This window comes from Apteryx rowi, unplaced genomic scaffold (assembly GCF_003343035.1).
Source record: "Apteryx rowi isolate R43461 unplaced genomic scaffold, aptRow1 scaffold_56, whole genome shotgun sequence".
NCBI classification, from domain to species: domain Eukaryota; kingdom Metazoa; phylum Chordata; class Aves; order Apterygiformes; family Apterygidae; genus Apteryx; species Apteryx rowi.
The window spans coordinates 473,158-488,033 of record NW_020450827.1 but is presented as its reverse complement, the minus strand read 5'-3'; the positions used below and the strand labels follow the sequence as shown (position 1 = coordinate 488,033).

Below are 14,876 nucleotides of genomic sequence, written 5' to 3'. Positions count from 1 at the left end.
CGGGGGAGCAGGCAGGCGAGGGCCGGCGCGCCGCCGCCGAGCGTGGCAGAGGCGCAGCGCTGGGGAGCTGCCGCGAGCCCCTGCGGCACAGCTCTGCGGAGAGGAGGAGGAGGAGGAGGAGGAGGAGGAGGAAGGCGCAGGCAGCTCGGGGAGGTTCAAGCCGTGCCGGCGGCTCGCAGCTGCCCTGCCGGCGGTGCGAGCGGGCTGCGGCTGGCTTTGCCCAGCCCGGCTGCAGCCTGCGGTGGGCGAACCGCTGGGGGACTGATGCTGCAGGGCGTCGGGGGCAGCCGGGTCGGAGGCGGCGAGGGGAGGCCGTTGGAGCGGGCTCTGGGCTCGCCTCGAGCAAGGAGGCCGCCTGGGTCGCCCTTACTTACCTCCGAGGTGCCACAACCTGCCTGAGGTCTCTACCGCCGTGCCAGGGCCACGCACCATCCTCTCCTGGTGCGGGAGCGCATAGGGACGCGGGCTGGGGTGCGCCCGGGAGCCTCCGCTCCGGGACGGGCGCGACGCTCCGAGGCCCCGGCCGGGCAGGGAGCGGGGAAGGGCTGCCGCAGGGACGCCTGCTCCGGCTGTCTCGCCAGGCTCCGGGACCCACTGCCCGTCCTCGCCCGCCCGCCGGGAGCGCTTTGCGCCTCCTCTCCGTCCTGGCCGGGGCAGTGAAGCCAGCGGGAAGCTCGTGCCAGCGCCCGGAGCAGCCCCCGGCCCCTCTCCCTGCCAAGCTCGCTGCCCCCGTGCCCAGCGCCCTGCGGTGCCAAGCGGCAAGGAAAGGGCGAGGAGCAAGGAAGGGGCGATGCCGAGGGAGCACCAGCGAGCGACTCCGTCCCGGAGCCGGCAGCGAGAGGCGGGAGCGGGCTCCTGCCCCAGCCTGGCCCGAGGCGCCGGGGGAGACGTGCCGGTGCCCAAGCCCCTGCTCTTAACGCGCCTCTTTCTTAACCCGAGGCTGTAACCTGATGTCTCCTAGGTCTGACTGAGGACGCGAGGCGGAAAGGCCTGTTTTGGGATGGGAAGGGGCTTCTCGCGGGCCGGGCGGGATGAGAGCGGCTCCAGCAAAGGGGGAGCGTGTGCGGCATTGCCCTGCGGGAAGGGCCGAGGGAGCCTGGGCGGGCGAGACAAGAGCGAGAGAGTTGGCAGAGGAAAGAAGCCCACGGGCATGGTGTCTTTAGCAATCCTTTATTCTATCAGCTCGTTTATCGGACGGAACCGTGGCGTGCGCTTACAGTTATCCCAGCGGACAAACTAGGGAGCTGCTGTGGGCGCTGCGTGACGGACGGGGCCCCCGGCGCGCTCCCGCACCCACGTCCGCATGGCGCGCCGCCGCGCCGCGACCTAGCTGCCTCCCTAAAAACCCGCCGAAACGCGTCCGCCTCCGGGGCGCCGCGCGGCCGCGGTGACAACCTGGTGCCCGCCGGGCACATCGCGCAAAACGTACAGCCGGGAAGCAACGCTCCGGGGCCCGACGGGGAGAACGGGGCAACGTACCTGGGTGCGGGCACCGTGGCAGGCTCCCGGGCGAACGCTTCCTTACGCGCTAGCTGAGCGCCTCCGGGCTTGCAAAGGAGCAAGCCGGTTCCCGCTACTCTGCCGGGCGCCCTGTCTGCGGCTGCCTCGTGCCGCTCTCCTTCGCGCCTCCGAGGAGGAGGGCGATCCCATCTTCGCTTCGGGATCAGCGCCCGAGCAGCGGGGCTGCGCGGTTTCCCGCGGCGCCCAGAGGCCACCGGGATCCGATCGCCGTCTGAATCCGAAGCACTCGGGGCGAAAGGGGCGGCGGGGGATGAGAGCCCGGCGGCGGCACAGAGACCCTCGGCGGCTAAAAAGGAGCCGCCCGGGAGATGCTCGGCCCAGGGCTGGCCGGGAAGCGCTAGCCAGGACCGGCGCCCCGGGGGACGGGGAGCCCCTGCTCCGGCCGAGTCCTCCAGCGCGGTGCTGCCGATGGGAAAGCCCGGAGACCTGCGCGGAGAGAGGCAGAGGAGAGCGTTTGGCGGCCTCGGGAGCATCCCCGGGCCGGGAGTCCCACGTGCCCACGGAGACCGGCGAGGGGGGCCTGGGAAGCGCCGCGCATCCTGGCGGGAGACGGAGGAGAGCACAGGCGAGGGAGGCACCGAGAGCGACCCGAGCAGCCACGGGGACGCGGCGGCGGGGGCCTCCGGCACCGGGGCTCGCGGGAAGGGGCCGGCGCTGGCCCCGGGGCACCGAGAGAGGAGACTCACCCGGACGCCCCGTGGTCCCGCTGCCGCTCAGCCGCCGGGCTTTCCCGAGGTCTCTCTTTGCTGGAGGGTGGTGACTCCTGATGGCTGGGCCAGGCCAGGCTACTTTACTTGCCTTGGTTTTAATTAAAAAATAAAGCAAAGATACTATACCCCCGGCCCGGCAGCGGGCTGCCCTCGGGTCTCTGCTGCGCCAGCCGGCTGCAGGGGCTGCGTCGGGGAACGGCCGGCCAGTGCGTGGGGCCGGAGGAGACCCCGAGGGCTCGTTGGGATGCTGGCTCTGGTGGCCCTCCGCAGCCACAGCCGAGTGTCCGTGCTGCCTTAAAAAGGCCTCGATGGGGGGAAAAAAAAACCCCCACGGGAGACGCAAGGTGCTCCGTCCTCCCGGGCCCCGATCCGGGGCGCTCTGGAGCGTGCGGTTCAATCCAGCCCTGTGCAGGCGGTGCTGTTCATAGCTCGAAGCTGGGCTGACGTCCAGGGGGTCGGGGCTGTGCCGAGGAGAGACCCTCTCTTGCACGAGGGTCTCGCGCCAGCCCCGGCCGGGAGAGGCGCACGCCGCGGGCTGCAGCCGCCCGGCGCCGCGTGGGGCTGGCCCCGCGTCGAGCTTTGCCATCACCCGCGGTGAGTTTTGCTTCGTGTCCCCGTCCCTCCCTCCCCAAAGACCAGGCAGAAGGTGACACCATCTCCTGGCGGGGCGGCCCGGGAGAGGAGAGAGGAACACAGAACAGACAGGAATAAGCAGGTAATGGTTTTCGGGAGCACCGACTGCTCTCTGCAGACCTGAGACGTCGTTGCAGCTGGATGCGCCCTCGTGCTGCCTCCCCCGGGGCTTGGCCGCCCTGCTCCGGCCCCGGCCGGGATGCCGAGCGCCCCAGAGCCCCTGCGCCGCGGCCAGAGCCGGGGAGAGGAGCGCATGGTGCTCGCTCCGGACGCGGCCCATCCCGGCGAGCGGAGGCGGAGCGGCCGTGCGGGCAAGCGGCGYGGACCGCCGTCCCCCGTGCAGCGTAGCGGGGTCGTGCAGCGCAGCCAGCAGCGCAGCGAGGCAGGCAACGCGCCGCGGGCAGGCACGGCGGGGACCCGGCGGCGGCACGGGGCAGCGGGGACGGGGAGGCCCTCGTGCTCCTCGCGGCGAGTGCAGTGCCCGGTCTGGGGCAGGGTTTTGGGGGCGGGAGAGCTGATGCCCGGAGCCGCCTCTGGCTCCTCCGGGGCCGAGCCTGTCCCTGTCCCCAGCGCTTGGCCAGCCCTGCTGCAAAATGAGGTTTTCCTCATTGTGAACCCGGCTGCTGCCCGTGCAATGAACTCCTGGTTCCCACAGCCCTGGGGTGGCTGTTTGGGAACCTCATGGGAGCATCTCAGCATCCAAAGTGGGAGCCAATTGCCCCCGGAAAGGGGAAAAGCCTGGAGAGGCGGCAAAAAGCAGCAGGAGCCAGGCTGTCACCTCTGTGCAACCTGGGGCTGGTCCAGCCGCTTGCAGACCGGGGACTGCACCCCCGGGCGCGGGCAGGCGTTAGCGATGGGTCGGGGATGCGGGCAGGGACAGCCGGGCCGCGCGGCTCTACCTGAGAAGAAATGGGCTTTGAAGCCCTTCTTGGAGACGGTGTTGTCGGACTTGAACTCGATGCGCATGTTGTTGTACTGCGAGGTGATGACGTCGGGCTTCTCGGCGCCGCAGAACTTGCCGTGCAGCTTGGAGTCGGCGGTCAGCCCGCTGCGCACCTCCACGAAGTCGTACTTGCACACCTGCGGGGCGAGGGCGCGGGGAGACGGGGCAGGGCTGGGGCCGCCGCGGTGCCTGCCGGGGCGCCCGCGAGCCACCCGCCGCCTCGCCGCCTCGCCGCGGCCCCCGGCCCCTCGGCCGAGAGCGGGGAGCCCCCGGGGCCACTCACGTCGTTGCCCTCGGTCTCGAAGAAGTCGAACTGCAGGGAGATGCGGTACTGCGTGGGGGCCACCAGCTGCCAGATGCAGTTCTTGTTGGGGGGGTACTCCTTGGGCCACCCGGGGCTGGTGATGGAGCCGTTGAGCTTGGTGAGGAAACCTCCGCAGGCGGCTGCGGGCCGGGGGTGGAGGGGGGCACAGAGCGGCGTCAGCAGCCTTCCCGGGACCCGGCCCCTTTGTGGAGGGCAGCGCCCGGCGCCCGCGGGAGCATCCGCTCCGGGACTCACCCTCGCAGCGGCGCTTGTCGGAGGCCAGCTCGTAGCCCGGGTCGCAGGCGCACTTGTAGCTGCCCAAGGTGTTCACGCAGCGCTGCTCGCAGCCGCCGTTGTTGGGCCGCGAGCACTCGTCCACCTCTGGGAGCGGGCAGGGAGAGCGCGGCGCGGCTCAGCGCGGCACCGGGAGCCCCGGGCCGGCCGCCGCATCCCTCGCTGCAGGACCCCGCTGCAGCGGGGCGAGGAGAAAACCCCCCGGGGCGCCCCGCCGCCCCCGCGAGGGACGATGCCCCGTACCTTTGAAGAAGTTGACGGCGAAGCCGGCTTTGTTGATGGAGCCGTCGGAGACGAACTTCATCCAGAGCTTGTTGGAGGTGCTCTTGATGTCGTCCGGCTTGTCGTAGCCGCAGTAGCGCCCGATGAGGCTGCTCGACTCGCTGCTGCCGTCCCGGATCTCCAGGTAGTCGTAGGCGCAGCTGTCGTGGCGCTCGATCTGCGCGGGCGGCGGGGCGTCAGCGGGGTGCTGCAGCCCCGCGCCGTGTCCCACGGCCTCCCTGCTTCCCCTGCACAGCCGCTCCTCCGTCCCAGCCCTGGAGTCCCGCGGCGACCCGTGAAGGGGCTACGTTTGGTGCCGCAGTCCCACGGGGGAAACTGAGGCACGGCGGCAGGCTCTGCGGCTGAGCGGCGCAGCTGGGCGGAAGCAGCCCGCGGCCGTTCAAAGGCGGCCGCTGCCAGGCACGAAATCCCGCACTCTCACTTTTAGGAAATTTTCACTTTCTTACCCCAGGGGGGCTGGACAGGGATGGGGACGGGGAAGGGGACGGGGAGCTTCCTGCCAAAGCAGAGCTGCAGCCTGCCCAGCTCCAGCTGGGAGCGCTCCAAACTCTCCCCCGCTCCGGCACTGCTAGCCCGGGAGCAGCCGCCGGCCCCCAGCCCATGACTCAGTTTCCTCGCCCCGGGCATCTCCGTGGCTTTGCTGACAAAGCCTGGAGGCATCCGGCATCCCGCGGGACCGTGCTCCGGCTGCACCGTTGTGCAAGAGGGGACGATGGCGAAAGAGGCGAGAGGCGCGCGGGAGGAGGAGCCCAGCGCGCCGCGGGGCCGCCCCGGGCGCACGCACCTCGAAGGACTGGAAGGTCAGGCCCACGTGGAAGCCCTCGGAGACGGTGATCTTCCAGACGCACACTTTGCTGGGCCGGTAATCGTCGGGGTAGTTGGGGGACTGGATGTGCCCGTTGTCCTTCTTCACTTCCCCGCCGCAGATGGCTGGACGGGAGGCGATGCCGGAGCAGCCTGAGCGGCGCCGCGTGGCTGCCCGAAGGAGCCGGGCGCTCCGCGGCGTCCCCAGCGCCCAGGCGACCCGCGGTCCCCCCCCCGCCTGCCCGCGGTACCTTCGTAGACGGCGAAGAAGCCTTTGCCCACCCAGTTGCTGCTGCTGCGAAACTCGACCCAGAGGCGGCTGTCGGTGGAGACGATGGGCTCCGGGAGCTTGTTCCCGCAGAACCTGCCTGGGGAGCGAGGCGCGCTCGGCTGCCCGCGGGGCCGCTGCCCTCCTCGCCCGCACGCCCCGCGGAGCACGGCTCCGCCGGCCGGGCCCCCCGCGCCTCCCCACCGGGCCGCGGAGCTTCCTCGCCGGGAAGCGCTGCTCCTTGCCCCCGCTCCCCTCCTACTTTTCCGGCCGTTTCAGGGAAACCGGGTGCTTCTCGGCGGGGGAGCGCCCCGAGCACAGCGCCAGCACTGCGGGAACACTCAGTCCGAGTGCACGGGAACCAGGCACCGGGATGGGACCGAGTTACTGGCAGGGCCCTCCCCGGGGAGCCGGATACGCGCCGGCCGGCTGAATCAGCCCAGCTGGCTTCCGTCGGGGCGGTGCGGGCTAGGGAGCCGGGCGAGTCGGCGGCCGCCCCTGATTCACCGCCGTGACCTTTTTAAGGCCAATTTTTCCCCCGAGGGCTGGCGGCACGTTGCAGAGCAGCTGGGCAGGGGCTCCGGGGCGGGTACCGAGGGCCCCGGTGCACCCCGCTTCGGTGCCTCCGGCCGGGAGCGCCGCCGCAGGAAGGGCCGTGCCGGAGGGGAGGGAGGCAGGGGCAGGGCCGGGAGTCGGGGCGCAGCGTGCCGGCGGCCCTCGGCGCGGCACGGCGTGCCGGCCGGGCTAGGCGATCCCGGTTGGTTACCTCGCAGCGTGGCCTTTCTCCAGAACCCGTCTCTCACCTCCACGTAATCGTACCAGCACAGCCGGCTTCGGTAGAGGTCCAGGGTGGTGAAGTTCAGGATGATCTAGGAGGGTGGGCAAGAGTGGGGGGTTAGCCGGCCCCGGCCCGCGGCGGACCCCCCTGCCGTGCCAGCGGTCCGGACGGCACCCGGATCCGCTCCTTGACCTGCCAGGGATGGGGGCACCCACCGAGGGGTGAACGCTGGGAGCGGGGAGGGAGAAGAAGGGAAAGATGGGGGCGAAGAGGGAGAGAAAGGCCGGAAGGAGCCGGGGCGCCGGGGCGAGGTGCCGGCGGGCGGTACCTTTTCTCCGGGGGTGACGGAGATCCTCCAGACGCAGTGCATGTGGGCAGAGTATCCGTTGGGGAACTCGGGGGAGGAAAAGTTGCCCTGGCTGTCCTGGAGCGTCTCGCCACAGGCTGGGGAGAGATGGGGCAGGAGGGCGTCAAACCTCGCGCCCACCCCTGTCCTGCTCCCGCCCGAGACCCCCGGGAGCGGCCCGACACCGGCGCCGCACGGAGGACCCGGGTTTGCACCCCGAGACCTTCCCGCTTTCCCGTCAGATGCTTCCCCCCCGGCCACCCGGATCGCCGTTCTGGAGGAGTGCTCCCGTGAAAACCCACCGGTGCCACGTGGCTCCAGCAACCCCGGGGCAGCCTGGAAAAAGCCCCAAACCTCGCAATACCTCCCACGCTCCCCCCCGCCCCGGYGGCTGGCGACGCTCCCAGCCGCCGTCCCCGCTCCCGCGGCTCTGCCGTTCCCCCCGCGCCGGTGAGCCCGGCCGGCTCCGGGCAGGCTTTGCTCGGCCGTCCCTGGAGCGAGCCCAGCGCTGCCATCTGGAAGCCACATGATGCTGCCGCGGCGGCGGCGAGCGGCGCGCGGCTGCCGCTGTCCCGCRGCCAAGGCGGGCGGCCCCCCGCCTCCCTCGCCAGCGCGGGGCTGCCGGGGGGCCGCGAGATGAAAGGTGGAACGGAGAAAGACGGTGGAAAACCTGGGCTCGGTGCCGGTTTTCCCCCCCTCGGTTTACAGTGGAAACAAAGGGAAAGCGGGGCTGCAGAGGTGCTTTGCTTTTTTTTTTCCCCCCCCTTCTTTAACTGATCTCTTTTCCTGCTCGGCCGGGAGCGAGGCGCTCGCAGCCCTGATCCCCTGCGGCCCTCGGGGCGGCGAAAGCGAGCTCCCCGCTGCAAGGGCCGGGCTGCCGGGGCCGCTGACAAAGGCTTCCCTTTTCCAAGCGGCTAATTAGCAGCTGGAATTAAATGGGAGCGCACGTAGGGACAAAMTCCTTGCAGATGTTGCAGGCAAAGCCCCGGACCGCGTGCCCGGAGCTGGTGCATTGCGCYGATCTCAGTGGCGAGAGGTGCCGGGGGGAGAAACGGGGCTGAGCCGACGGCCCTATCCCCGTGGCTCCGTTGCAAGGCTCCTGCTGAAATCCCTGCACAGCTGGTGGAAAACCCGAGCGGCGGCGGTTCACGGGCCCTCACAGCTCGCCGGGGTRGACAGCAGCCGGGAGCCACCGGCCAGGCGAGGATTCAGGAGGCAAACGGGGACCAGGCGTTTCGCACGCTCCCCGGCTCGTCCGCGAGCGGCTTCTCCTCGCCCTCATCCCAACATCTGCCGGGGGGCCGATGCCAAAGGACGGGCTGGCCGGCGCTGAGCCGAGTCGAGCCGGGGTGCGGATGAGAGCTTCCGTCCCGGCCGCGCTCCCGAGCCCTCCCTGACGCCAGGCTCTTCCCATTCACAACGCCGTGGGAAGCCGTGGCTGGGCCACGCTCTCCCGCCCCCGGGATCTGCTCCGGGCTGGCTGCCCACGGCTCTGCGCAACGCCCAGCCATGCCGCAGCCGAAACGCCCTCCCGCCGCTCGCCCAGGGCTCGCGTTTAGCTCAGAAACACCCTGGAAAGGGGCAGCGCCGGGAGCGGGGCAGCCTGCGGCGGTCCTTGCTGGGTGTCCTCTCGCAGGGAGCTGCCAGCGAGCAATCTTTCCCACCGGAAAGGGGGCATCGAGGCAGAGGGAGCGCTGCCGGCGCGAGGGCGGCACTCACCCGGGCAGCGGTAGAGCTTGCGGGCCTGGGCGATGTCTCCTTTGCTCAGGCGCGTCCGCTGGCCGATGGCCGGCCGGACGCCGTTCACGTCATACTTGGGCAGGATGGTGTCGAGGAAAATGCCCCTGGGAGGAGAGCAGGGAGAGGCTGAGCGGAGGCGCCGGGGCCGGGAACGCCGTGCGGGGCCGGGAGACACCGGGTTTCAGCAGAGCCGCGCGCGGGAGCCCAGTGCCCCGGGGCTTCTCCTCCCTCCTGGCAACCCACCTGGCCAAACCGGTCCTCCCGCCCCGGCCCCCTGGCACCTCTCCACCGCCCCGGCATGCGGCTCCGTTCCCGGGAGGAAGGCGGCGGGCGGGCGGGCAGGCGGGCGAGCGGCGCCTCGGATGCGTACCTGGAGAAGGTGTTCCTGGCGTAGTGCATGATGCTGTCGAAATCGTACGTCTCGCCCAGCGACTCCACCTCCTCCGGCTCCATCTTCAAGAAGTTGTACTCCTGCCCTGCGGAGGCGGGCGGGCGCGGGGCCGCGGTGAGGCTCCCCGGGGCAGCGGCCACGCCGCCGCTCCCGTCCTCCGCGGGGAGGGCGGCGGAGGAAGCGGGACGGGGGCCGGCGCCCTACCTGGCTGGATGTTCTCCCGGATGATGGAGACGTGGTCGTCCCGGTCGGGGCGCGTGTGCTCGTGCCAGAAACCGATGACGTGGCCCAGCTCGTGCACCACGATGCCGAATTTGTCGCAGTTTTTGCCGATGGAGATGGCCTGGGGCCCCCCTCCTCTGCGGCCCACGTAGGAGCAGCACCTGGGGTGGGGGCAGAGCGGGGTGGCACCGGCTTCGCCCCGGCGCAGGGGAATTCCCGGCCCTTCCCCGGGCACAGGCGTGACTCAGGCCGTGCACGGCGGCCTCCCCGCTTCCCGCTCGGAGCCGAGCATCTGGAAAGCATTCCTGCAGCCTCAGCTCTCTGGAAACTTGAGCCCGCCTGCCCACGTTGGGAGATCAGGCCGTGCCTCGAACTGGGGCTCTGCCTGGAAAGCGGGACGGCTCGGCTGCTGCTGGCCTCGGCTTGGCTCCGGCGAGCTCCGGCGGTGCCGGTCCCGCACCGCGGCCGGGCCCTTGCACCGCAGCCCGACACCGCGGCTGGTCCGACCCCGCCGCAACGCCACCGGCTCAGAGGGCGCCGAGCAGCGAACCCCACCGCCGGGCGGCCCGGGCTGCTCCGTTCCCGGGGAAAGCCTCCTCCAGACCGCTGTCTGCTTGGCTTGGTCCGGGCCCCAAAGCGTGAAGAAGTTGATCCCTTCCAAACCCCTGTTTCCTTTGGCATGATCCGCGCAAGCCTCCGCCGGTGCAGAGCCGCGGCCCTCAGCCCCGTGCTGCGGCAGCGGGTGCCGCCGCTCAGCGACACGGCCGCGCGCCTCTCGCCCGGCTCCGCGCAGCCCTCTCCCGCCCGGGAACCCCGTGCCCTGCTCCGCGGGGAGGCGATTCCCCAGCCGGAGCCAAGGCCGGGTTCCCCGCGGTCCTTYGCTTCCCGACGCCCCGTGACACCACGAGGATCTGGGCCAACGTCCCCCCCTGTCCGTTAGCGCAGAGCAAACTGCTGCGTGGGCATTTTGGTGCCAAGGCACATCAGCGGGGCTCTAATTGGCCCTAATTAGCGCTCCCACAAGCCACAATGCTGCTTAATTGCAGCTGAGTGTCTTTCGTAAGGGGACGGCTTTGGCTCTACCTCCGGCGACGGGATCCCGGTCTCATCCCGGCGGCAGCTCGCCCCCGTCCGCGGGAGCCCCGCTGTGTCTGCGCTGCCGGGACGGGCAGGAGCTGCGACCCCGCGTCCCGCTGCAAAGCTGCCGGCTGCTGAGCTGATGCCGGGACCGCTGTCGGCACGGCTCGGCGCCCCGCCGGCATCCCCGGGCAGGAGCGCGTGCACGCGGGAGCCCGGCCGCCCCCGGCTTACCCGCAGGGCCGGTAGGTGAAGACGATGTAGCTGTCCTCGTCGTTGCGCTCCAGGAAGGTGACGCAGGTGTGCTTCTCCCAGTGCCGCATGGCCTGCCGGAAGATGGCTCGCTGGCTGCCTGCGAGGGGGTGCGGGAGGCCGTCAGCCGCGGACGGGGAAACCGAGGCACGCCGGCACCYGCCCGCCCGCCCCGGCGCTCACCGCTGAAGTTGCCGCTAATCACGTAGGGGATGACGCCGTCGGGCCACACGCGCTCGGGACGGGATGTGGCGGCTCGGCGGCTCCGCGCCCGCTGGCCGTGCCGGCTGCGGCTCCTCTGCGGGCGCCCCGGCCGCGAGCCGGCGGCACCGGTGCCGTTGCTCCCTGCGTGGAGGAGAGTGGGGTGAGGGCGGGAGGCGGCGGCCGCGGTCCCTTGGCGGGGTCCCCGCGGGCGGCAGCCTGGCCGCCGGTACCTGGGGAGCCGGTGGGCAGCCGCCGGATGGTGTGGTGCGTCAGGTCCACGATGCGCTCCACCTGGAAGAGCCGCAGGTCCTCCTCGTCCAGGGCGATGTCTCCCAGGAAGGCAGCTGGGGAGCCGCGGGAGGACGGGGTTACGGAGGAGGAAGAGGTGTTGCAAACCTCAGGTTTTGAACCCGCGGGGGTTTTGGGGACCAGCGTGGCAACGGGGCAATGTGCCGGGCTGGTGATGCTGCAAAGGGATGTTGCTTTGCAAGCAAACGTCGGAGCTTCCCACTGGCTCCCTGCAGCACTAAGCCGGATGGACGGGGGATGGAGCCCGGACAGATGGACCCCTCCCTTGGCCTCCCCCCTGGGCAGAGACCGCACCAGGGCCCTCGCTGCCTCCCCGTGCGCTCAGCCTCTCCCCAGCCCGGGGGGAGAAGCCCGTCCTGACCCAACACGCCCCCGAAGACGAAGGCAGGCCCTTCCTCTTCCTCCCTCGGCGCTGCCTCGCTTTCCGTTAATGGCAAGCAGAGCGCGGCCAGGGAAAGCAAGTGTGGCGCTGGCTGGAGCTGCCCCCGTACTTCCCAGCCCGCCGGAGCGTCAGCTCTCCCAGCAGCTGGAGCCAGCGCGGCGCTCACATCTGGTTCGCATAAAGCCAGGTCCATGTCTTTTTAGGGTTTCTATTATTATTTGTATTGCAAAATTGTTTTAACCCAAAGCTGCGTTTGGGAGTCCCTTCCTGCCTCCTCCTGCCACACACACACCTCCCGGCGTGAACTCTGACAGCCTGGGGACGCTGGAATAACCTCCGATTCATCCGCCACCGGGAATCGAAGCCAGATGGGCCGGCTGCGCGGCTGGCACGGCGTGTGCCTCCCACTGCGCCCTGCGCCCACCGGCGCAGAGCCGGCCCCGAGGCCGTGCCCGGCACAGTGTCCGTCCGCCCGTCCGTCTGTCCGGGGGGCTGGGGCTGTGCACGGGGCGCTCCCCTCCGGCACCGCTCCGCCGAGGCGGCCAGCTGCAAAACCTGCCCACCGCGGGGTTTTCGGGGCGGCTGTGTTATAACGATTAGAGGCCCAAGCTGTGGATCTGGGACGGGAGCCAGGGTCGGTCCGTGTGCCGGGAGAGAGCCGCGAGCCCTCCCGGAGCTCGTTCAAGCCAAGCTCATCACGGGCGCTTTCCTGGGGCTGCGAACGCCCGGAGGATGCGTCCCTCAGCGGCTACCTCTGCAGCCGAGGCCCTTCCTCCTCCTCTTCCTCCTCCCCTGGTCCCTGCCCGTCCCGGCTCCCTGGGAACCCTCCTCCGCACCACTGCCGCCGCCGTGGCCTCGCCGTGAGTCAGCGCGTGGCCACCAGCTGCAGGACGTGGCTCCCGGCTTCGGGASTTGGCCGGTGGCGAGCCTGCGGGGCCGCGGCTCCGGCGGAAACGCCCAGCGAGGCCGAGCTGGCCGAGATCAGCTAACGTGCAAGGGGGGAAGCGGTGCCAAGTCCGTGCTCCGAGGCACTTAACACGTGCGTCCCAAAAGAGCCGCTAATTACGAAAATGAGGCAGGACAGTTAGGATAACCCGGGAAACAATAGCCGGGGTCCGGCAGGAGAGGAGCAGCCTCGGAGCAGCCCGGCTGCGCACGCTGCTGAGCCCAAGCCCTGCGCCGGCACGGTGCGCTGGGGCGGAGGGGCCGTGCCTCGGGTCCGGCTGCAGCGCCGGTCGGGCGCATCCCAGCACGCCGGGATGGCGTGGGCAGGCGGTGGAGGAAGCCCCGCTGTGGAGGTGACTTGCTGTGGGTCAGCGAGCGAATCCGTGGCGGAGCCGAGGGAAGAGCAAACAACGCGGGCGGGCGCCTCCGCCGGCACCGCTGCAACCTGCGACGCTGCAATTTGGGGGCAGAGCAAGGAGAGGAAGGGACCCCGTCGCCCTCGAGGCGGAAGCGGGGCCGGAGGGACGTGTCCAGACGGGCAGCGCGCGGGGGAGGACCCGGGCCGGGAGAGGGACGAACGCAGCGCGGCGAGGCCGTGCCAAGAGCCGCATGGAAAGACAAGGGAAAGTAAGCTCGCTTGCAGCGGAGCAAGCGCCGCCGGGGCCAAGTGATATAGAAACCATATGTGAGGGATTTCGGATACGTGAGAGACCCGGGCAAGCGAACGCGGGGACGTGGGGCCGGATCTGCAGCCGGTGCGAGGCAGCCCGGCTCCCCCATCCYGCCGAACGGCTCGGCAGCAGCGGCAAAAGCACCCCGAAAGGCCCCCGGGCGCCCCCGGGGAGGGAAGGCGGCTTTCCGCTCGCCGAGGGGACGTCAAAGCCGGGGGGTGGAGGAGAGGAGGTGTCCTGGCAGCCAGCCCGGTAAGGACACGTTAGGGACAGCCCAGAGCGTTGGATTTAGAAACGTCCACGTTGGTTGGGGTTGCTGTTGTTTCCTGCCCTCGGCGCGGCGGGGGCGGCGCGGGCAGGCGGCGGGCGGCCAGCAGCTGCCTCGCGCCCAAGGGCAGGAGCAGCGCTCGCCCCCGGCTCCTTTCTCCTTTCCAAAAGCAACACTCGCACCCCCGGCTCCTTTTTTTTCCAAGGGCTGCAGCAGCGGCCCGGCAGCACTAAGCGCAAGGAGGGAGCTCGGCTCCACGTGCGCGAGCGCGCCGGTGACGCCGCCGGGCAGCGGCACGGCTCCGGGGCCGGCGAGGCTGCCCGGGGCGGCGGGGGGGCACCAGCGCGGCAGGGTGCTGCCTCCGGCCGCAGACGGCACCGCGGCTTCGGGCGCTTGGCGAAGCCAAAGGAAACGCCTGGCGGGGGCCAGGCCGCTGGGGGCAGAGCCCAGGACACCTGGGTCCTCTGCCTGCGCGAGCTGAGCAGCCCCACGCTGGAGAAGGAGCAGGAATAGCAGGAAAAGGGAGCCCGGACTGCCGGGTTCCCTTTCCAGCCTGGGGAGCGAGCGGGGCTCGCTGCGTGCAGGACGGGGCTAACGCGATCCGCAGGGAACGGCTCGGGCTGCTCCGGTGATCCGAGGTGAAGCAGGGCGGCGGGGGTGGGAATCCGTTTGCCAAAATTCCCGAGACACTGCTAATTTCCCCGAGGATACTGGCAGTAACTGATCCCGTGCTGCTGGGACTTGCTCACCTCCCGCTAGCACCGGGGCTGGCGGCGTCGGCGCTTTGCCGCTCGCGGGCGATGCCGGCCGAGCCGCCGCCGGGCGCATCCTCCGACCCCGCCGGCACTCGGGGTCCCCAGGGTCCCCGGTGAGCTCGTGGCCCCAGGGGGGGGCCACGCCAGGCTGCCACAACGCGGGGCAGGCGAGGGGCCCGCGCCAGCCCGGCCCCAGCCCACCGCCGCAGGCAGCCGGGCGCCTGCCAGGGCTCTGCAGAGCAGAGCAAATGTCAGCGTGCCCCGGCCAGCGGCAGCCTGCCCGCGCTGCCCCCGGACGGACCCTGCGCCATCCCCCCCCCCCGGGATGCGAAAGCAACGAGCAAAAGCAAACAGAAAACAACCTGCCATAGGGGACCTGCCACCGCGGGTGCCCCGCACCCTTCCTCAAGCCCTGAGCCCCGAGCATCCCTGTGCCAGCTTTGCCTGAGCTCTGCGCCGGGCACCAGCAGGGAYGGGGAGGGGGTGCTGCCGCCCGGCGATGCCGGCAGCACCCCGCACGCCCCGGGCCCGCCTGGGTGGCCGGGAGATAACTCAGCCCTCTGCTGTTGTTTGACTTTCTGTGCTCTGTTTTTCCTTTCGGGTTCTTGGAACAATGATGTAATCCTGGGGCTGAATATTTAGACAAACAAGGTTTTTATTCGGACACGGGCCAGCCCCTGCAGCACCCCGTCCCAGCGCTGCAGGCATGCTCCCTCCAGCGCGCGCAGCTCGGCCGCCGTCCTGACATCCCGCAGGGTCCCTCCGTCCCCTCCGCGT

General features: G+C 70.8%; 1 protein-coding gene across 1 annotated transcript in view; it reads right to left on the bottom strand.

The window, feature by feature from the left end:
- BMP1 (bone morphogenetic protein 1) overlaps positions 1–11,653 on the bottom strand; it is a 14,173-nt gene extending 2,520 nt beyond the window's left edge. Inside the window, exons 1-15 of the mRNA XM_026081678.1 lie at positions 11,440–11,653; positions 11,000–11,113; positions 10,749–10,910; positions 10,548–10,665; positions 9,219–9,397; positions 8,994–9,099; positions 8,603–8,727; positions 6,866–6,981; positions 6,526–6,628; positions 5,743–5,859; positions 5,472–5,617; positions 4,649–4,844; positions 4,367–4,492; positions 4,091–4,251; positions 3,764–3,944 (exon numbers count right to left, since the gene is read on the bottom strand). Of these exons, the coding sequence (XP_025937463.1) occupies positions 3,764–3,944; positions 4,091–4,251; positions 4,367–4,492; positions 4,649–4,844; positions 5,472–5,617; positions 5,743–5,859; positions 6,526–6,628; positions 6,866–6,981; positions 8,603–8,727; positions 8,994–9,099; positions 9,219–9,397; positions 10,548–10,665; positions 10,749–10,910; positions 11,000–11,113; positions 11,440–11,653 (2,164 nt within the window). The remainder of the gene's footprint in view (positions 1–3,763; positions 3,945–4,090; positions 4,252–4,366; positions 4,493–4,648; positions 4,845–5,471; positions 5,618–5,742; positions 5,860–6,525; positions 6,629–6,865; positions 6,982–8,602; positions 8,728–8,993; positions 9,100–9,218; positions 9,398–10,547; positions 10,666–10,748; positions 10,911–10,999; positions 11,114–11,439) is intronic.
- Between the last annotated feature and the right edge of the window lie 3,223 nt (positions 11,654–14,876).